At 47.4% G+C, this 21,726-nt stretch overlaps 1 protein-coding gene and 1 long non-coding RNA gene across 5 annotated transcripts in view; both read right to left on the bottom strand.

The window, feature by feature from the left end:
• Positions 1 to 534: 534 nt before the first annotated feature.
• LOC122459471 lies at positions 535 to 17,019 on the bottom strand. Its single transcript, XR_006280185.1, has 3 exons — positions 15,006 to 17,019; positions 4,861 to 4,866; positions 535 to 547 (listed from the first exon to the last, which is right to left on the bottom strand). It is a non-coding gene; the product is annotated as an uncharacterized LOC122459471 (long non-coding RNA).
• Positions 17,020 to 18,071: 1,052 nt separating this feature from the next.
• MOCS1 (molybdenum cofactor synthesis 1) overlaps positions 18,072 to 21,726 on the bottom strand; it is a 44,469-nt gene continuing 40,814 nt past the window's right edge. For 3 of the 4 annotated variants that reach the window (XM_038394388.2, XM_043511619.1, XM_038394389.2), the window contains exon 11: positions 18,072 to 20,669. In XM_038394388.2, the coding sequence (XP_038250316.1) occupies positions 19,762 to 20,669 (908 nt within the window). In that variant the 3' untranslated portion in view covers positions 18,072 to 19,761. The remainder of the gene's footprint in view (positions 20,670 to 21,726) is intronic. The other variant, XM_038394392.2, reaches the window with a different exon arrangement.

The following is a 21,726-nucleotide window of genomic DNA, read 5'->3' on the forward strand; positions in this document are numbered from 1 at the left end:
TGACAGCAAAGATGTGAGGCTTCTGGGTTTTCCAACCACACCTCACCTTGTGGGGTAAGGAAATGGGGCTGCACACCCGCCGCTGGCACCGTCATCCTAGGCTCACTAGTGTACCCAAGGGAGCACAGCAGCTCCCCTTCCGCTCCTACCCTACAGGCCTCTGCTTCTAAAGTCATACACTGTAGCATTAAAGTTTCCATGCTCTCTGCAGACATGTAGCTGGAATAAGGTGAGATACCCACCAATGCATGAGCTGGTCCCATTTCATCAACCAGAGGGCACTCTTGTTCACATGCCCCACCATTCTAGCCTGTTGTCTACAATTCAATCTATGGATTGCTGCTATTGTTGAGCAGCTGTATTGTGTTAGTGCCTAAAGCCCCCCTATCAAGCCATTTCTCCTCTCTTGCTCTTTCTCTCCCTACATCTTCTCTTCCCCTTTGGGTGTGGCTAATCTTCATACTAATCAGCAAGAGGGGTAGTTCCCAGGGGATCTGCGATCTCCTTTAGCACAGCTGCTGCAAATATAATGTGAAACAAGAAGTGCCTTGAGAACACTGGGTGAACAGTGCAGCCTGAGTAACGCTGCAGCATCAAATGCATTTAGCAGAAGTCAGTGTCTCCAGGTGGGAAGCAGCGGTTACTTTTTCAGGTATTGCTGATGGAAGAACCCTAGGGAGGGAGGGTGGCATCAGAACTTGTCCTGATTTTTTCCAATAGCTGTGACATCTAGCTATGCCCCCTGAAGACTGAAGTTAACAATGCACAGGCTTTCTTGGGAAACCTGGAGCCTGATCCATGGAATGCTGATGGGTCCCTTTCCTTGAGTGTCTCTGAAGGCCCTGAGCCTGCATGGGCCTACAGACATATAGAGAACTGGACCCTGGCCCTGAAACTAAAAAGAAATAGGGACTAATTTAAAATGAACACAAGGAAATGCCACTGTATTCAGCTGTGGGACTCACTGCTGCAGGATATTATTGAGGCAAATACTTAGAAATTGCTATAATGGATTTGCTATTTATATGAATAAAATAGCATCTCTAAGAATACTAGCTAGGGGAAAAAATCACAGATAAACAAGCCAGGCCCAGGAAGAAATATACTTCACAGCATATTATTATCCAGGTGCATGATATATGGAAGACTTTTATGCTTCCTGTGTGGCATTGAGTAGGGGTCACAGAGGAGTAGGTGGTGCACTGATCTGTCTTAATAGGGCAAATCCTATGCATTGTCTCATCCCTGCCAGGTTTTCAGGAATTGTCAGAGAAAGCATCACCCTGGGAAAGTGCACATAGAGTTGCCATTGGGATCATCCGAGTATATATGGATGCAGGCAGTGAATTACATACACTACACTAAAGCCCATCACTCTGTGGATGTGCATTGAAGAGGGTTGTGCTCTGTCCAGAAACCTGATCCTTGTCCCTATGAAGCTGAGAAAGACACAAGCATGTGCCTCACGATGGGTTTCAGGTGGTCCAAATAGCTTTGGCAACACCAGATTTGACTGGGTAGCAGGGATTTCATTAAAGACAGGGGAGACCTGCTGTCAGTCTGTTAGACATAGACTCTGGCTAGTCAGTAGATGTTGGGTTTGTAGGGACAGGCCCTATATTTTACTTTCCTTACAAATAGCAAAGTTACTGCTCCCCACCAATCCTTGCAATGATGTCATAGGGATAAGGGTGTCATCTGGCACTCCAGCTGTTTCCTGGGTTATTCCTTTCCCATCTCATCCCCACAGCCGTGCTCATACCTTTGGGCACTTTTGTCATTATGTAGCCTTGGGACAAGGGGTCAACATCCAGCTGGCATCTCTCAGCAGTCCTCTTGGCAGCTTACCTTGCAGCGTGATCAGCCGGGGGTGGGGGATGACCTTTGGCTATGACACAGGCTGAAAAAGCAACACGCACGTAGTGATAGGTCACAGCTTCAAACAGACCCGAGGAGCAATCCTAGCCTGGGACCTGTCATGCTCTCAGTGTGAGGGATGAAAATTGGGACCCTACTAAAACCCCAGTGCCATACATGGGGAAATAGTGTGCATTCAGTGATGTCAGTTACTCTTGTGTACATCAATAGAGTGACTCTGTCGTGACTATGGGAGTTAGCCACACTTTGTCCTCAAGGGCAGGTTACTAGGTTCATTCTTCTCAAGCCTCCAGTACTAGCCACTGCTAAAGACGGGATACTGGACTAGATGACCACTTGTCTGATGGTGTTTGGCAAGTCCTACGTTTGCATTACACCGCTATAACTGCGCTCGCAATGTGGCCCAATCTCCCTCTCAGCTCGGTGGGTGTCACATCGTGGTAGAATTTTCCCAATGCACGCAAGGAATGCTCCCATCCTCCTGGGATGGTGACCTCCTCCCTTCTTAGCTCCCCAGTTCCTTTCGAATCAATGAAGATCTCCCGGGCCATTGTGCCCCTGCCTGCCCCGCCCTCCCCCCAGCTTGGAAAGCCAAAGCTACCTCTGGAACCAAAGGGACTATGTAGGGTTTCACCACAAAAGCCATTCTCCAACTGTGCTGATATGAAGTTACAACCACAGCTGATTGTGGTTGCATCCTGGGGCACTTGCTCCATGCCAGCATCTGAGTCTCGGCACAGGGAGGCACCAGGAGGCACGTCCCAGCCTTGCAGTGGGGTCAAAAAGAGAAATTCCAAACCTGCAATCTTAGCCTCTCTCCTAAACAAGACTCCTTCTTTGTGAAGCAGTCACCAGCTCCCCATTAATCCCCATTAATCCCCTCCCAGCCAAGGTCCAGGGAGCCTGTCCAGCACAGCCCAAGCTTGCAGTGGGATGGGGGTGGGGGCAGGACAGGGATTGGGTCTGACATTAAAGCAGCTTTACCCTTTAATTTTTAACCCACCCCAAAGCTCTAAGTTCAAAAAACCCTCCAACCTTAAGTATCAGGAGATTGTACCCAGATCAATCCTGCAAAGCTCAGACCCAGCTCTATTTAGGACAGAAATCACTATAATTATGGTTGAATAGACCAATGAGCAAGTATCTCAGGTCCATACAAAGGGCAGAGCCCTTTCTGAGATGTCGTATGGGGAATGGAAGTTCCGCAGGGATTCTCTTAGTACCATCCTCTGCCTTTCTATGGCATATTCCATCAGCCTTTCAAAGTGCTTTACAAACGTTATTTAAGCTCTGCAGGACAAGCATGGCCATAGTATCTCTGTATCTCACAAACAATAATGGACTAATCTTCAAAATGCCCCAAGGTATTATCCCCATTGAACAGATGGGTAATCGAGGCACAGAAATGTAGACTCAAATTTGCAATCATGTCCTCAGTATTTGGGTGCCTGATATATCCTGCTCGGGGCTTGATTTGTCCAAGGTGCTGAGCCCCTGCCATGGCCGTGGGGAGCACTCCGAACTTCTGGAAATCACATCCTGGCTGTCGAAGGCCGAGCACCCAGGAAAATGAGGGACACTCAGTTAGTAGCTGCCTTCAAAAATGCAGATTTAAGTGAGGCAGGGCGGAACTGCAGTCCAGTTCTGCTGCGTCTCAGGCCAGTGTCTGAACCACAAGGCTCCCCGCCTCTTCCACATTGTGCGGTATCTACAACAAATGAAGCTGTGGACCTACATGCTCGTCTCCTCTACTCCACAGCCCTGATTCCCTCCCAAAGCAGGTCCAGCCTGTGCACTGAATGAGGTTGATGGGCAAAAATAGCACATGCTCAAATAGTTAATGACTGCTCATAACATGTATGCACAAAGGGACCAAGTGAAGGTTGCACAGGCAAGCTTTGCCTGGTATGTCCTATCTTTTGAGTACTTCCCCTGCCTCCAGCCAGTTGGTTCCTTTTTAGACTCTGCCTTATTCTATTCCCACTTTTCTCTTCTCCCCACTTCTCAATCTCTCAGCCCACCTCCCCTTCTCCCCCAGTCTCCATTTTGCCCTCCCTACCACTCACTATCTCTGGCCTATTTGTCATGGTCTCCTTGAAGCTGGATTGAGAACAGGCACTACAGTAGTCTCTAGTGGCTGGTAGTGGGAAGTACAGCTCCCCCATACATACACACACAGCTGGAAGTGTAAGGATCCCACTAGGTTGTGCAGAAGTGTGCCAGGGCTTGTGCAAGTGCCATTTAGGGTGACCAGATGTCCCAATTTTTGGAGCTTTTTCTTGTATAGGCACCTATTATCCTCCGCCCCCTGTCCCGATTTTTCATACTTGCTATCTGGTCACTCTAGTGCCACTGGAGACTTATGAGAGAAGCTGTGGAGTTTTAGCAGCAAGTTTTCCCCCTTCTGTGCATTTTTGTTTGGCAGAGGAAAATACAGCACCATCCCAATTGTCCATCGCTAGGATCATTAATGATCAGGAGGATGGCATGGATTGCACCCTCAGCAAGTTTGTAGATGACACTAAACTGGGAGGAGAGGTAGATATACAGAAGGGTAGGGCTAGGGTACAGAGGGACCTAGACAAATTAGAGGATTGGGCCAAAAGAAATCTGATGAGGTTCAACAAGGACAAGTGCAGAATCCTGCACTTAGGACGGAAGAATCCCATGCACCGCTACAGACTAGGGACCAAATGGCTAGGCAGCAGTTCTGCAGAAAAGGACTGAGGGGTTACAGTGGACGAGAAGCTGGATATGAGTCAACAGTGTGCCCTTGTTGCCAAGAAGGCCAATGACATTTTGGGTTGTATAAGTAGGGGCATTGCCAGCAGATCGAGGACATGATCGTTCCCCTCTATTCGACATTGGTGAGGCCTCATCTGGAGTACTGTGTCCAGTTTTGGGCTGCACACTACAAGAAGGACATGAAAAAATTGGAAAATGTCCAGTGGAGGGCAACAAAAATGATTAGGGGACTGGAACACATGACTTATGAGGAGAGGCTGAGGGAACTGGGATTGTTTAGTCTGCGGAAGAGAAGAATGAGGTGGGATTTGATAGCTGCTTTCAACTACCTGAAAGGGGGTTCCAAAGAGGATGGATCTAGACTGTTCTCAGTGGTAGCAAATGACAGAACGAGGAGTAATGGTCTCAAGTTGCAGTGGGGGAGGTTTAGGTTGGATATTAGGAAAAACTTTTTCACTAGGAGGGTGGTGAAGCACTGGAATGCGTTACGTAGGGAGGTGGTGGAATTTCCTTCCTTTGAAGTTTTTAAGGTCAGGCTTGACAAAGCCCTGGCTGGGATGATTTAGTTGGGGATTGGTCCTGCTTGAGCAGGGGGTTGGACTAGATGACCTCCTGAGGTCCCTCCCAACCCTGATATTCTATGATTCTATGACGTGGGAGTGAGGGGAGTGGCCATCAAATTCCGTCTTGATCCCTGCACAGGTCAGTTTCTGGTCTGAAACATGAAATCCCCTTGTCTGCAGTTGGTTGTAAAGTTCTTGAGCCAAACACTGCAGTGGTGGGGGAGGGCATGACGCCAGACGGTGAAACTGAAGATAAACAAAAGAAAAAAATAGACTGGCTCATTCTCATTGGCTAACAGAAAAATGCCCAAAGTAAACAGCTGGCATAAATGATGAAATGTAAATAAGGATTTTCTAATTATTTTGCTAATACTCATTTGAGGGGTTGTTAGTAACAGTGGAGGGACACTTAATTTCTTTTCTTTTTAAACAGTTAACCTGAAAGTCTCTTTGTAATGTAAATTAGCAAATTCAACTGTGCAACTAACAGAGCTAGATAGAGTCTGCTTTAAGGAAACCTGTATTATGGACATAGGAACTACAGAAAAGCCTTGGCTAGATTAGCTAGGAAACCACTGTCAGAAAAGTGGCATGTCCCGGTGAATTACAGACATGGTTTTTCCTGATTGTACTAAAACTCTGGGTCATCCAGTGCTTCATAAGTAACAGACCCATGGGGGACAAAATCCTCAAATGGTCTGTTGAGAAAGAAGCAATTGCTTCATATGCTTATCCTATGTTGGTTTCGTTACAGCAAGTTGGGATGTTTCTGCTTTTGAGGATGGTACTAACCAAAGCCCAGCTTTCAAAAAGGCTGTCTTTCTAATGCCACTCAGCAATAGAGGGCGTAGAGGGCTTTTCAGTCGGGATCGCCAACGGATTTCTGAGGAGGAGAAAAATTTCAGTGGAGGAGGCAGCAATGCTGCAAGCCTGCTTCCCAGCTCGCTGAGTGGGGCGCTCTGACTTGCTCCCTCCTCATTCCAGCCAGCTGGGTTTAATTTTAGAAACACAGAGCTATCTTGGGGCATCTTTTTCCATGGAATGCAAGTCTTTAAGTAAATAAATAACAGCTTTGTCGAGGTGGAATGGCTGCCGAAACCACATTGCATAACACTCAGCAGTGAGGCAAGCCCTGGTTCGCTTGCATGTGGAACTATTTTATACAGATACTTTGGCTGGACGGCCTTTCTCTCCCTCTCCTTTCACGACCCCTGCCTGCCCTTGTCCACACACACTCCCAAGCGTTCATTAATTAAATCCATAAACAACAGAATAACACCCTAGAGGGAGGGAAGAGAAAATCTGGCCCTCCAGATGGAGCTCTCTGGGGCAGATGTGAAAATCCATGATTCACCTGAGTCCCCATGGGTTGGCTCACTGTTACTGATGATGCTTTTGCAGAGTCTGTCATATCCGAGAATGATGCATTCTGGGGCATCTCTGGTGGACTATAAACATTACCCCAGGTAGTTTTTGTGGAATGTCCCCGCTAGCAGATTGGGTGAGGGCTTTCAGCACATATTCCTGTGCTCAGTTCTATCTGTGTTTCAAGGTACCGAATGTGCCTATCGACGCTTCTGTGTGTGTGTGTGTAGACAAATCCCAATGCAATCCACCATCTGAAGAATGGGAGCCCCCTTCACCCAGCCCGGAGCAAATAGAGGAGCTTTGCAATTCTGGCTTCATCAGATCAGCAGGTCAAGTGAATTGCAGAGCGTGGGGTACTTTTAAAGTGCTCAATCAGAGTGAGATCTAGAAGTGGACCCTCTGCTGAGAATACTGCAACCACGCCTCCTGCTTTCAAATCTGGGTCCTGTTAGTTTGAGTGCCTCATGCCAGATGTTGGGACTGGATGATAGGGGATGGATCACTCAATAATTGCCCTGTTCTCTTCATTCCCTCTCAAGCAGCTAGCATTGGCCACTGTTGGAAGACAGGATACTGGGCTAGAAGGACCATTGGTCTGACCCAGTATGGCCCTTCTTATGTTCTCATCTGATCTTATGTAGTTAAATAACCAACAGGCCAATTCAGTCCTGGAGTAAACTGGTAAAACTCCCATGGACCCTTGGTGGAGCTAGATCAGGGCTGAATTTGGCCCCAAATCTTTATTTGCTTATGTGGAATAACACACTGCAGGCTGCATGCTTAGAGTAAGAGAACTTCATGGCATGCAGGACTTGGACAGCCACGGTTGGACCTCCCCCTGTGCTATTCCTTACAATCACTCAGAGCCTCGCATCCTAGTCCAACCTGAAGCCAAAGATGCACTGCAGATCTCTTCCATCACACTTTCCTCAATGTGGGGATATTGGAGGTGATCATTTGTTACCTAGGCTTTGGGGCCACAACTCTAGATGATTCAGGACAAAGGACAGCAACTCCCTCACCATCAGATGCTTTCCCAGGATGTGGCTCGGCCCTGCTGGTTTAATTCTGTGGGGCCGGGTCCTTAGAGAGACTCCTAAAGTCTGCAGGATAGAAAAAGCCATGCAGAAATAACCAGGTGGGCAAGACTGCTGGCTATTCAGTTTGGTCCTGCTGTAGCACTGTATATGTGATCCCCTGCACTACAGCCACTTGGAAAATGCTACCAATGGCTGAGATCTTGCATGTATCTTTACATCCACAGTGTCCTGCACAACAATTATGCGTTCTTTGCCACGTGACAGGTGGGACAGGCAGCTCACAGGGCCGCCATGACACGTGGAGAGGTGGCTAGACCATCCCTGATCATGGCAGCATGATCAAGCTGTGGGGAAAGAGTCCCCAGAGATCTCCAGCATAGTTCAAATGTTTGTGGCTTGACAAATGTCATGCAATGAGTCTCCCTTCGTGAAGCGGCTGGACTGCTTGAATTGTTGCTGTTCTCGCCTTTATTAGTGTGAAGATTTCAAACTGGTATCTGAGCTCCCACGTTTCCTCTGCTGTGTCCTTTCTGACAGCCCAGAGCAGGACTGCTGCAAGCTATGGGGCCATTACTGAGCTGTTTTTTATCCAATCTGAAAACCAGTGCCAGCCGCCCCTTGGCTTTGCTGGGGGGGGGTCTAGCCTTCCTCCTGCTGGCTCTTGCTATGTGCCGCTGGGACGGGCTTGTCTTTTTCTTGCCCTTTACCTGACTTCATTCTGCCTTTCGCTTGGCTTCCCAGGCTTGCCTTCTCTTCACAGGCAACCAGTCCGCCCCCGCCTGCTCCCTGCCTCAGCGTAAAGCATTTGGCTCTGGCTGAGGCATTTTTCCAAATGTCAGTGACGTCTCCACTGGCTCCTCTCTTCTTTTTCCCAGTGGGACTAAGCCAGCGTTGCCCACGTTCTCTGTAAACTCAGAATCATGGAGGCCTTGGCCGCAGCTTGTCTTTTCCACTGAACCCAATTAAATTTCAGTTTTGGCAGAATGGAGCCTCTCCAACTGCCAGCTGCAATAGGAGAAACTTGGCTTTCAGGGCAGCAGAAATTATTCCCGTCACTCGGCTCTGCTTATTTCTTGGATTCGGCACAGAGGATGGCCCCAGGAGTTGATCTGCACAAGCCAAATGAGCCACACAGAGGTATAGCATTTCTATACAGCGTCACACGCAGGAAGGGGAAGGGCAGCTCACTGCAGGGTCAAGGCCGTGTTTGTGTGCGCACACTTTCTTTAGAAGACAGTAACTGAGGCTTGCATGGGGCTTTGCATCCAGAGAGGCTCGCATTCAAAATAGCTTTCTGGCGTTCAGGACAAGAAAGTGGCATTAATGAAACATTCAAACTGCACAGTTGAAATCACACTGAAGTAAAAGTTGCCTGCCAGGTCCTCAGCTGGTATAAATCTGCACATTGACATCAATGGGGCTATGCTACAGTTTACGCTGGCTAAGGACCTGGCCTATGGCTCCACCAATAGCGATTAATGCTGCGGCATTGCACGTGCTGTATATTTGATGGCACATCCTTTTCCAAACATAATAATACATTTAAGCCAACTCCCTTAAGTCCTTCCACCCAAAAAGTCATGCAGTCAAGCTCCTCTTAGTGTTGGAACCTGAAATTTTGCTTCCTCTAGCTTTGTGTCCTTTCAGTTGTGCACCCAGAAAGCTGTATTAACGTGTGCAGGAGGGAGTGTTTGTGCATGAAGAGGAAAAGAAAAAGATGTTTCTGGTCGTCCAAGGTATTAAGTACTTGTTTACTAACTGTGGCTCTGGGTTTAAGTGGGCACCTGGAAATTCGAGGGTAATCCCGAATGAGCATGTGCAGTAGAAAGAACATCATCTTCATTTGCTTTTCTGTTTTACTTTTGCGCCTCGTATCATGAAGGAGAAGCATCGCTAAAGCCATTAATTGCTAGTTCCCTCAAGGGATCTGAAACTCTTTGTCAAACAGTAATGAATGACGCCTCACAAAACTCCCAGGCAGTGGGAATTGTCCTCATGTCACCCATGAGGAAACAGAGGGTGTGTCGACACTCAACACTACGGCTGGGTCTGTGGGATCCAGGTGTGTGCACTCTGTGTTGCCTAACCTGTGCTTGAGCATCCACACTGCATTGTAAAAGTGGGGTCACAGGTGTTGGACCTAGGTATCTCAGCCATGGTAACGCTTCCATACAGCACTACGGCGACCTTCTGACTTGAGTTTGTGGCTTGACCTTAGGGTTGCTAGGTGTCCGGTTTTCGATTGGAACAACCAATTGAAAAGGGATCCTAGCGGCTCTGGTCAGCACTGCTGACCGGGCCGTTAAAAGTCCGATCGGTGGTGCAGCAGGGCTAAGGCCGTAGCTCCATGCGGCTCCCAGAAGCAGCGGCATGTCCCCTCTCCGGCTCCTACGCAGCCAGGTAGCTGTGTGTGCTGCCCTGTTCAGAGGCGCTGCCTTGCAACTCCTATGGGCTGTGGTTCCCAGCCAACGGGAGCTGCGAAGCTGGCACTTGGGGCAGGGGCATCATACAGAGCTCCCTGGCTGCATCTCCATGTAGGAGCAAGAAGGGGGACATGCCACTGCTTCTGGGAGCTGCTTGAGGTAATCGCTGCCCAGAGCCTGCACCCCTGACTGCCTCCTGTGTCCCTCCTCCCCAGCTCTGATGCTGAGCCTTCACCCCCCTGCACTCCAAATTCCTCATCCCCGTCCCACACCAGAGCCCTCACCGTCCTGCACCCCAACCCCCTGCTCCAGTGTGGAGCCCCCTCCCCTAACTTGAACCCCTCATTTCTGGCCCCACCCCAGAACCTTGCCTCAGCTGAGAGTCTCCTCCAATACTCTGAACCCCCCTCTGCTCCACCACCCCCAGCCCAGAGTCCTCTCCTGCACCCCAAACTCTTCATCTATGGCCCCACTCCAGATCCCGCACCCCAATCCACTGCCTCAGCCTGGAGTCCCCTTCTTCACCCTGAGCTCCTTATTTCTGCCCTCACCCCAACCCCCTGAGACAGCCTGGTGAAAATGAGTGAGAGAGAGGGGGGAGACCGAGTGAGCAGGGATGGAGTGGGCTGGGGGCGGGGCAAGGGAGTTCGGTTTTGTGCAAGTAGAAAGTTGGCAACCCTGCTTGACCTGTGTCTGCACAACAAAATGACAGGGCTTGGATCTGAGTTGCAGTGGGACTTGGGCTGTGACCCACCCCCTTAGCAGGGTCCAAGGACCTGAATGTTTGCTGACCTGAATTGGATTGATTTGTATGTGGACAGAAGGGGGGCTTGGGCTCAAATCTGAGTCAGAGTCCAGCCTTATTGTGCAGTATAGACATACCTAGAGCCCCAGTGAAATTAGGTGATTTGCCTAGGGCCAAGCAGAATGGCAGTGTCAACGTAGAGCCAGGATGTGAATCCAGACCTAAATCCCAGTCATGTTTATCAACTTCCTGATCTAGCTTGTGTAAGGTTTCATTAAGACCACACACGAGCATCCTGCAACTACCAATGCCACAAAACTCCAGTAGGTGGTGGTCTATCACTTACTCCAAACACCATCTTGTGCAACTATAGTCACCCTGTATCACTATCTGCCTTCTGCTTAGGTCCTCAGGATAGGTGTGTGCACAGAACATTAAGACACATCACTATACACTGAACTGAAATGTTTTTAAATGTGGTGCTGCCAGCAGGGAGGGACAGACGGAGGTAGAGTTGGCCAGCTGCTGATCTCAGTCAAAGACAGTAAGATGAGAAGTCTGTCGTGGTACGTGCTGTGCATACGTAGCTCACCAGTTCAACCAAACCCCTTTGCTGTCCCAGCCATGTGCCTCTCTCTAGGGCAGAGATTGCCAGCTATGTCTCGGGTTTGCAATGTGAAGATGATAGACGCACCAATTCCACTTTCATTTGTGACCTAAGGCCAGGCTTTGAACTAGTGTCTCCAGGAGCGGGGAAGATTAGTGTACTAGCCTACTGCAACCAGTAATTCCTCCAGCTACTTTTATGTTCCCTGAAACCTTAAGCCTCTCTTGGAACAAGGTTATGTTAAGTGGAGCGAAGTAAAACTGTTTCCATTTAACTAATTAGCAAGCCTATTTCCTGGCCAAAGCGCACACATCTGCAGCAGTTTCAAAACTGTCACAGGCCTGCATTACAGTCGCTGAGCCAGACAAAGGGAGCCACAAGCTATTTAAAGGCCAATGGTGGGGGTGGGAAGGAAGAGCCAGTTAAAACTAAATCTGGAGTAAAACTGCATTGACTGGAGTGGAGTTACCTCAGACTTACACTGGTGTGACTGAGAGCTGAATTTGGCCCTAAATGGCTTATCAGAGCCAAGATTTTCAAAAGCTACTAGTGATTGTGGGTGCCCGGCTTGAGCTATCGAAAAGGGACCTTATTTGGGGGGCAGAGGGGGAGATCCCCACTCTGAAAGTCAGGCCCCTTTAAGGCGCCTCAAGTTAGGCACCCACAAACAATAGTCACTGATGAAAATTTTGGCCAGTGATTTATAGCTCTCAGCGTCCATGTCACTGTCCAGCAGGAGAATGGTGGCTAGCTGGTTACCTGCCCCAAAGCTAAACCAGTCCTGAACAGAGAATACGACCAACGTGAAACAGAAAAGACAAGCTGGGGCAAGTATGCTCCTGCAACATGCTGTAGTGGACACCAGAGCCACTGCCACAAAACGTTCTCCATTTCCTGTGTCCACAGAAATGTGGGTTACGAGGGCTGCCACGATTCATCAGTTCAGTGAGACTTAAGTGGCATGAAAATCTAAACCCAGGCTAGGAACACACATTTTGGGGGTGGCTGTGGGGTGAGGCTGTGTCAATCTGTCAGCCTCTCAGAAACCTGGTCTTGGCTCATGAAGGAGATTTCAGAAACATTCGAAAGGGCAACCGGGCCACCAGAGAAGGTGTCAGATTGACTGTAAGAGCCTCAGAATTCTGGGAGAACGGTGAATGCTGGAGGGGAAGAGAAGCCAAAATCATGACACCTCCACACCTGCATTTCTGAATTCGATTCTGTAGTCCTCTTTTTTGCTCCTTATTCTCAGGTTCACTCAAGGGTGTGAGAATTGCCTCCTTTACATGATACCTTTTTGCAGGAGGAGCCTTTAGGAGTAAAACTGTGGAATTCCCCTCATTACATTTTCCCCAAGCTGTTCTTGTGAGGGGGAGCAGGCAGAGATTTACACCAACTTCACCCCACCCTCCCCCCCAACTAGCTGGAGCACAGTGCTCACAGGTCACCGACGATCTGCTGGTGGCACTGGACCATTTGGGTGGAGGCTTTGCCTTTTTGCACCACCGCTGGCAACGTGGCTTGGAGGGAGTCAGAGCTTCCCTCGGTCAGGAGATGGTCCCAGAAGCCCCTCACGGGGAAGTTCCCTAGCAGAGGAATTCAGTGCAGACGTTCCTACATCCTGAGGCTGTATTAACATTTGGGTGGATGTGTTGCTGGTGGCTCGGATGCCCATGTGCACCTCATCTGCAGATTCTGAGGGAGTGGCAGGGGGCTCTATGTGGTCTGGGGCAGTGGTGGGCAAGATCCCATCATGGGACTCTTCTGTTTACATGTTTATCCTAAGGGAGTGGTAGGGGCATCTCTAGCACTAAGCTTCGACTGGCTTTTCCCTTCACGCACTCAGCATCCTTATTTCTATTCAGGCCAAGTTCCAAACACTTTGTGCTGGATGCTGAGACCAAGGCAGTTTGGAGTTTACTAGCTTCATTTAAGGACAGGAACTTCACTCAGCCCTTTGTTTCAGTGCCATCCGCACTGTATGCCAGCAGGTCATTAATCAGCAGAGGAGGAAGGAGACTGCAATGGGATCAGATGAGAAAGGAGACTAGGGGAGGCAGAGAGGGTGTTTGCAGTTGTGAGTGAATTTAGTGCAGCTACAAAGGTGACAGAGGGCCAGCTCTGGAGCTTGAAGTCCTGTATTACCCCTCCTCTGTACAACACAGCAGTGTAAAATCCCTATTGCCCTGTCGTGGATGGGACTCTGCTAAGCATCAACCACTACTTAGCCATCTCAGAAGAGTGGTCTACTTGTTCGAGGGCCTATTTGTAAGGGTGATTGCTCTGATATGAGGCACCTGTGGATGTTGCAGGAAATGGACTGAGGCCACACTTGCTTCCCATTGGCCACCAAAACTACATAGCAGTGATTTTTGAAACTATGGATCTGGGCTGCATTATCAGTGAGCTGGAAGTGAATGGTCCTGTATCTCTTTCCAATAACTTTCTCTACCTGACACAGCAAGCTGAGTAGAGGTTCTATTCCCCATGCATGCGGGACTTACAGATTTTGGTGAATTACATGTGTAAGTTACTCACTTAACTCGTCTCCTTGTTTTCAAGGAGAACAGCTCTTCTCTGCTTCTGGGGCAGATGAAAAAGGTGAAGGGTAAATGAACCTCTTTTCAAACAGGAAATAGGAGGTTTGGGTGGGGCACAGAAGGATGGAAGAAATCAAATGACAACTGAAAGAGGTTATGGTGCTAAGGTTATGTGATTGCTCGGTTTTGGAACATCCACTTAGACATGGCTCAATTCTAAATATTTTTGTAAACTGACATTTCTTACAAGCATCGCCTAAGTAAGTTCTACGGGGAGAGATGAATAATTTCTCCGTATAAGGAATCACTGCCAATCACTGTCTGTCCAGTGTACTAACTTGTAACGTGGCACATGGGCAAACTCGGCTTGTTGAGCTAGAGAAAATTCAGAAGCGTCCGCTTCTCTTGAAGAGACCCTAACTGAACATTTTAAAAGGGATTTTAAGCTTAATATTGACAATGTTTGTTCAAAAAATAAACCTACACAAAGAGGCTCATTTCCATGACAATTAGTCTTTATTAAAAATGTATTGGAGCAAAATAAGCCTCTAAAATACTGACTCAGTTTACTTTGTGCGTTGGAGAACAGGTACAAACATCACACATACATTATTACCCAGTGTCCCTTGGCAACACATTCTCATAAAATAAATGAACTCTCATGTACTTAATTCAACATCTTATCTCTATCAGAATAACTGCAGAGTTCCAAGGCTTGGTTATGTAACAAGAAAATGTTATGGCACCACTATAGAGCCGAGCTGTCAATTTGCCCTCACTATTCAGATTAAGAGACAACCTTACAATCTCCCCTTTCTCCCCACCCCCGCTGCAGGAATTCTAGTGAAATTCAAAGTCTGTGTGCGGGGGTCCTGGCTTGTTAAATCAACTATTGCACTGCAGCAGATTTTCAGAAGCCAAGGAGCCATGTGTCCAACTGCACCATCAGTTCAGACTTAAACCTTCTTCTCTCTCACTGAATACAACTCCTCATTCCTCAACCCCTTGAAGCAGCACAGGTGTTTGGTTTTGTTTTTAAAACCTCATAGAACAGGCTGTATTTTTTTTTTTTTAAAAGATGTAAATGTAGGTGAACAAGGAGTCAACTTGGCTACAGCAGCAAAGCCAAAAGCAGAATGCAGGTAGGTGTCCTTTCCCTATTTAGGTCAGCCAATTCACTTCAGTCCTGACATGTAAGAAACCACTCTTTGGTTTTAAGGTTGCCTATCACCATGGTATCTAAGGCAAGATCCTCCTAGGATTTCAGCACCTAACTGCTACTGATGTCCATGGGAGTTAGGTGCCTAAATTCTTTTGAGGATCAGGGCCTAAATGTGGTATCTGTGCTTCCACGCCTCCTCCCCCAGCCCTGTAAGAGGGACTGCACAGGGCATCTTCTGTGCATTAACCAATATTCTTCTTAAACTAGCAGAGATTCTCTGCCACAATGGCAAGTAATCAGTATGGTCTGATGTAGCAATAGGACCTTGTGCAGAATTATCGTATTTGAGCACCCAGAGTGGGTGTTTGTATCTTTTCATTGCCTCAGTGCAGATCGAAGAGTCTCAGTCACATCTCACAGTAACTGTAAGAAAATCAAACAGATTAAATACCTGAAATGCTTTTTGATAAATGCCAATTCCCATACCGTATGGCTTTGCTAAGGAATTTGGTACTGGGGAGTTGCATACAGTATTAAAAAAAAACAAAACAAACAAACATTTGATGAGCTGATCATCTTAGGTGATCACTAGCTCAAAGATGTGAAAAACCCATGCCATTTTTGACTGGTGTGACACACGTGCAGATTGATTTAGTGGGAAGAAAGTTTTTCCTGTAAACACCCAGCTAAATTAAGAGTTTAATGTGAAAAGGGGGCAGTCAGACTGAAGCCACCAGCTCCTTAAATTCAGTGTTTAACCTAAAGCAGGATTATAAACTAGGCCAGCAAAGCAGAACGATAGAGGCCCAGATCAGTGCCAAAGCTTGAGACCTGAGCATTGTTGCTAATATTGGCCAGTGCTTCTCTACGAGGAAGACTCTTCCCCTTCATGGAGGTGTGTGGGATTGAGAGAAGCAGCCAAGGAACTAGCCAGGAATTCAGCACCCACTCAGTAGTTGAAACCCAGTGCAACCTGTAAGGGTCTAGCTCTACTGCACCTGGGAGTGAGCATCCCAGCCCAGGTCTACAGCCATGCTAGTGCACTAAAACTAGCTGAAAAGACATTGCTTTGCTTTGATGTTGCGACTTGGGTTGGAGGTCAGGCTCTCAAGTGTACCCCAGGGCAGAGCTGAGCTGCTGAGGCTACACAGCTCTTTTTAGCGTACTAGCACGAGTCTGTTGAGCCACGCTAGGAGGCTTGCGCCCAAGTGCAGTGTAGACATACCCATGAAGGGCTTAGATTCCCAATTCAACGGTGACCACTTCTTTTACACAGCTATATCACTTATCTACCATTAAGGTGTATTCAGGTAGAATTTTCCAAGAGGTGCTAATTATAAGCAGTCTTTAAATGAAAGGTCTGATCAATATAAACAAACACACTGCCAGATACTTCTATAGCAAAGGGTATTAGAACCAACTTGTGCCATCTGGTTCCACACGGGCACCCTATAAAGTCAACAGGATCCCATAAGCATATCTAGTGGTGGAATTTGGAACTTAGTGGTCATGGCAACGCTACTATTACTGGGATGTTGTGGACAACGGCTCACCAACAGAAAAATATATATTTCAAACTGCTAGCTATACCCAAACACGTAGCACGGCTTAAAATGCACAGCGACTCTATAGTGAACTCCAACGTGCTCCTTGGTGCTGGTGTGATGCTCTACCTGCAACTGAGTTAGTAAAGAAAAGGGGTTGGGAAGCAGAGTGATGGGTAATCAGGTGTATAGGAAAGAGAGGGGGTTAAAGTTTTAAATCTGACCCTGCCTTCCTAGTTTACTGCACTAAATCTGAGCTAATCTCCTTTGAAGGGACTTGAATGTGCTTGATGCTGTCATGTATAGTCTCACCACTGGATAAAATGTTTCTTGAAACAACTTTATTGTTGGTACAGCCTGCTCCCTAATAATCACAAAGCAAAGGAAAGAATTCTTTCAAGTAACTTGCAAAAAGCAAAGGAGTACTTGTGGCACCTTAGAGACTAACAAATTTATTAGAGCATAAGCTTTCGTGAGCTACATCCAATGAAGTGAGCTGTAGCTCACGAAAGCTTATGCTCTAATAAATTTGTTAGTCTCTAAGGTGCCACAAGTACTCCTTTGCTTTTTGCGAATACAGACTAACACGGCTGCTACTCTGAAACCTGTCATTCTTCAAGTAACTTGAAAGTTCTAGTTTAATAGGAAAGCAAGGTTAATAAGGCTGTTTTAAAAACTTCCTCTGTTGTGTGTATCAAAGGGGGGTGGTGACATTGGTATCCAAAGGGCAGGAAACATAAGCCACAGGAGCACACCATAAATTAAAGTTGGGGGCTCCTGGTCTTTGAGGTTTAGGTAAAGCTTTCAGGTTACTGTATAAAACCAAAATACCGCAGTGTGAGCAAGTTAAAACGAAGAGGTGTTAAAGAGTATTTGGGATAGCCACTTATTGGGTTGGTTTAAAGAAAAAAAAACATTACTGCTGAAGTATTCTTCAACACCGTGGATTGTAGGACTTCATTTTTAAACACAAGGTTTATAAACGGAAAGGCTGTTGGTCTGCCAAGATCTGAATTTAGGGTCTTTCTCCAACCATAGCACAGGGTGGCACTAGCCTGGAAGATGGCATAGAGAGCTGGAATCCCTGCTCTGCTGATGTGTTTGATCTCAACTATAGCAGGACAAAGAATCTTGAACTCAAGTTTTGAGAGTAAGGGAGAATTGTTTTTCAATTTAGACTGACAAATCAGTATATTTGACTATGTCTATTCCCTTCCACTCCAAAAACATGCAAAATTAACTCCTGCTTTTGAAGATCATCCTTAGCAAGGGAACCATTTCAAGTGCTGAGTGTTAACACTAAACGTTTAAAAATCATTACACATGCCAGCCCGTTGCCCAGGGTTCTCTCTCTCTCCGTTTGCCTTCTGGCTTTGAGCTTTTAGGATGGATTCAGATTGTACTTCCAAATTTTTTCTCTGCCACCAGAAGAAATAGGAACTTTCCTTTTTTAAAAAAAAAAAGAAAAAACAGAGATCCTTATCTAGCCACATGCCTTGAGAGGTTCAGGCTTTAATAACAAAAATAGCATAAGACTTGTAAAAGTGAAGTCCTTGATGTTGCAAAGACTGATTTTTCAGGCTTTTAAGTGCCTATTCCAATTTCCCAGCTCCTGGGTTCCTTTGACAAATCTTGAAGGATTTCCTCCCCTTCCCTGAGGCAGAGTCAACACAGCAAAGGGATGTTTATGACCCGTTTGCCAAAAGAATCAGCGAGTTCAGCAACAACAGCATTAATGATGCTCAAGACCTAGCTTGAGCTTCCTCTGCAGGCTGGATGCAAAGTCTATAGAAGCAGCAAGCATGAGACTAGGTTATCCCACGATAGCAGGGGCCACAAACTGCCATGGCAGGCATGTGGATTAAAAAAAAAAAAAATCAATCTGCTAGAGTTTGGTGGAAACTCAGCTGGATTTCAAGTCCCAGAAATAGAAAACGGGCCCAATTCTGCTCATGTTTTGGGGAGTTCTGTCCCTGACTTCCCTAAGGAGCAGGAGGTGGCCCTTAGGCACAGCCCATAAACTTGCTAGAGTACAAAAAACTTATGAAGTAGTTTAAACTGAGTCAGTCATTTGGCAGCCCATATTGGCTCTTTTGGGAAGCCTCTTCATGGCTACCCAGTTTTGGTCACGTTTCCTGCTGGTTGCTCTGGAGGGGGGTGGCACAGTAAGCTTTGATGTACTGCTGCAGGGCAACCCTTCAGGATGCTGCAAGGAAGGAGGTCTATTACCTTCTGGGAAGTAGCTTTGATGGACAGAGACTGATTTCAGAACTGGCCCGTAAGCATGCAGGGATATCTAATGAGTTGGTTATGACGGCAGGCACAAGTGAACTAAAGCAAAACAGTGCAGGGTGTGCAAATTACAGTTCCTCCTATCCCAGTAGCTATCTGCACTGAGGGGCATGATGCTGAATAAAATCAGGCCTATGCATGGGCTATTTGGCATCAGTCAACCAACATCTAATTTTCCATTCATGGACATAAGATCCCATCTTCTTGCTCTGGTAGTGATCGACCCACTTTGGACCCAAGCAGTTGTGAGGAGTGTGGCTAGGTGACTTTGAGCTGAATAATTCCAGCTGATGGGGCTCTGTACATTATTAAAATCTTTGCTCAATGGCCAGGACTCTAGAATGACTCCCCATTGTCTCCTTCTGAAGTTTCTTCCTAGTTCAAGTTTGGTGGGAAGAAAGGAGCAATTCTTAAGTCACAGTCATTGATCAAAGATACAATAAACTACTCCTAATTGTGTGTTCTTTATTTGCCAAGTGAATTCGATACTGATGAAGAGCGCCTGACTAAGCACTGGACGGGTTACAGCAGTCAGGCCAGCTTCCCTGACACCACCGGGCTGAAGGGCCTCAGTTTTGACCCATGGCAGTGAGATGAAAGTTTCCATGGCCTAACAGAACCCGAGGGTACTGGCAAAGGTGCTAAGTGTGGTGGTGGATGCCTGGGGAGACCTGTCCAGTAGGAGTTGAACAGAGGAGCACCAAACAGTGAGATGGCCTGACCGTTCAGACTAAGTCACATTCTTTTATAGGATACCTGATGCTGCCGTTTCCCCAGCCTGACTGCAGATATAGCACCAAAGCAGCCCGCGCCCTCAGTGCCCGCGTGGGGTTGCTCCTGTTACAGGATAAGTGCTATCCACGCTGGAAGTCTCCCCTCTGCCCTCCCGTCTTGCTCAGCAACTTCACTTCTTCGATGACTATGTTGTGAGTGACTGCTTTGCACATGTCATACACAGTCAGGGCAGCAAGGCTGGCAGCAGTCAGCGCTTCCATCTCCACGCCTGTCTTACCCTGGCTGTGGCAGAGCGCCTGGATCACCACAGCCCATCTGCTCTCGTCCAGGCTGAGAGAGATGTCCACCTGGCTCAGAGGGATGTTGTGGCACAGGGGAATCAGCTGGCTGGTCAGCTTGGCTCCCTGAATCCCTGCAATCTGAGCTACTGCGAGCACATCTCCTTTCTTCAGCTGGTTCTGCCGCACCATCCCAAATGCCTCCTCACCCAGACGAACCACAGCACTGGCAACAGCGGTCCTTTCAGAATCGGGCTTCTTTCCAACATCTATCATGGCTGCCCGCCCCTCTTGGTCAACGTGAGTCAGGCTGCCGGAGGGACTCCGTTCACTAGCGCACAAGCCAGAACCTATGGCTTTGGGGTAGGATCCTGGACCCTTTTCTTCTGACTGGTTTCCAGCAGCAGCCCCAGAGTGAGTGTCCACAGCAATTTGGCTGGTGTGCTGAATGGAAGGACTTCCTGTCCTAAGGCACTTTGTGTCCGAGCTAGAGCTCAAAATCTTTTGGAAGATGCAAATGCCGCGTGCCTGAGCTTGCAGAATTTCTGCTGTAAGCTGCTGTTGCTCTGAGCGAGATCCTGGCAAGGCGTGCTGTCCTGTAAACGTATTTTTCTTAAATGCTTTTCCCATCTGCTTGGATAAACTTGCTCTTAGCATTAGCCAGTGGCCAGGTCTATGGCCCCATTGCTTTGAACTTGGAGAATTCTGCACAGCATCTTGCAGTAGTGGGGTCGACTTCAATGCTGCCTCTGAAGAGGAGGATAAATAGAAATGAGACAAAAGCTATTGCTACTATCTGGAAGGATAAACTAAAATATATCTGAATTAGGATGCAGTCAGAGCATGGCTCCCACTTTTATATACTACACAGCCCTAGGAAGCTGGGAATTGAACTCCATTTCTTTACTAAAGTTCAGACCTCCCAATTCCCCATGCTCATAGGCTTCTTGTTGTATTGACTTGCTTACCAACACTGTGGCTGGATGCATAGTTATTGTAGGGTCAACCACAAGAGAGTACTTTGTTTTCAGTATTAAAAAACCATCAACATTTGAGAACAAGCAGCCAAGGAATTACCTGGACTTCATCTCTGGGGGAAAAAAAGGCGGGGGACAGGACTACCACCTTCCTCTTGTGACCGTGTGATTAAAAATGTCTTCCTCAACAATTCCAGGCTCATTTTTAAAAAACGAACAATTTTTCACTCCCTTCTTTGCCATCTCCTGCCCTCCAGCTCTGGCTGCTGCTCTCACCTTTTCCAGCATGCTGTTTAAAGTAGGATCATTTCACTTTCCAGATTTCTGCTCCTAGCTGCAGCCCTCAGAGGTCAGCTGGGCCAAGAAGCACCAGCTGCATTGCCTGCGAGTTCCTAGACAGATTCCATGCTGGGAACCTCCCTCATAGTCACTGAGCTCAGATTCCCTCATTGACACCTGTTACCTCTGCCCTGGCCAGGAGCTCTGCCAGCTCAGTTTGGAACTTTAAAATTCTTTTAAACTTTTAAATCCACTGGGAAGTAGCCCTCCTTGCCTCTCACACTAATCCCCCGACTCTGGCATTTTCACAGCGCCCACTGCCAAGCACCAAGACAGGTGCCTGTTACGTACACAATGGAAGTGATTCTCTTTATAATCCAAAGAGAAAGGAGGCAAAGAGGTAAGTAGTGGCCATGTCATAACCACCTGTTTTTGTTTTTTTAAAAAAGGAGATCTCCCTTATGCTCGTCACTATTCCTTTATGCGATACAGAGGGTCAGGAGAGCTTTGGAAGATCACAGATCAGCAAATCCCTTCCATAGCCCCTTGA

The sequence above is a fragment of the Dermochelys coriacea genome, chromosome 3, assembly GCF_009764565.3.
Source record: "Dermochelys coriacea isolate rDerCor1 chromosome 3, rDerCor1.pri.v4, whole genome shotgun sequence".
Lineage (NCBI taxonomy): Eukaryota > Metazoa > Chordata > Testudines > Dermochelyidae > Dermochelys > Dermochelys coriacea.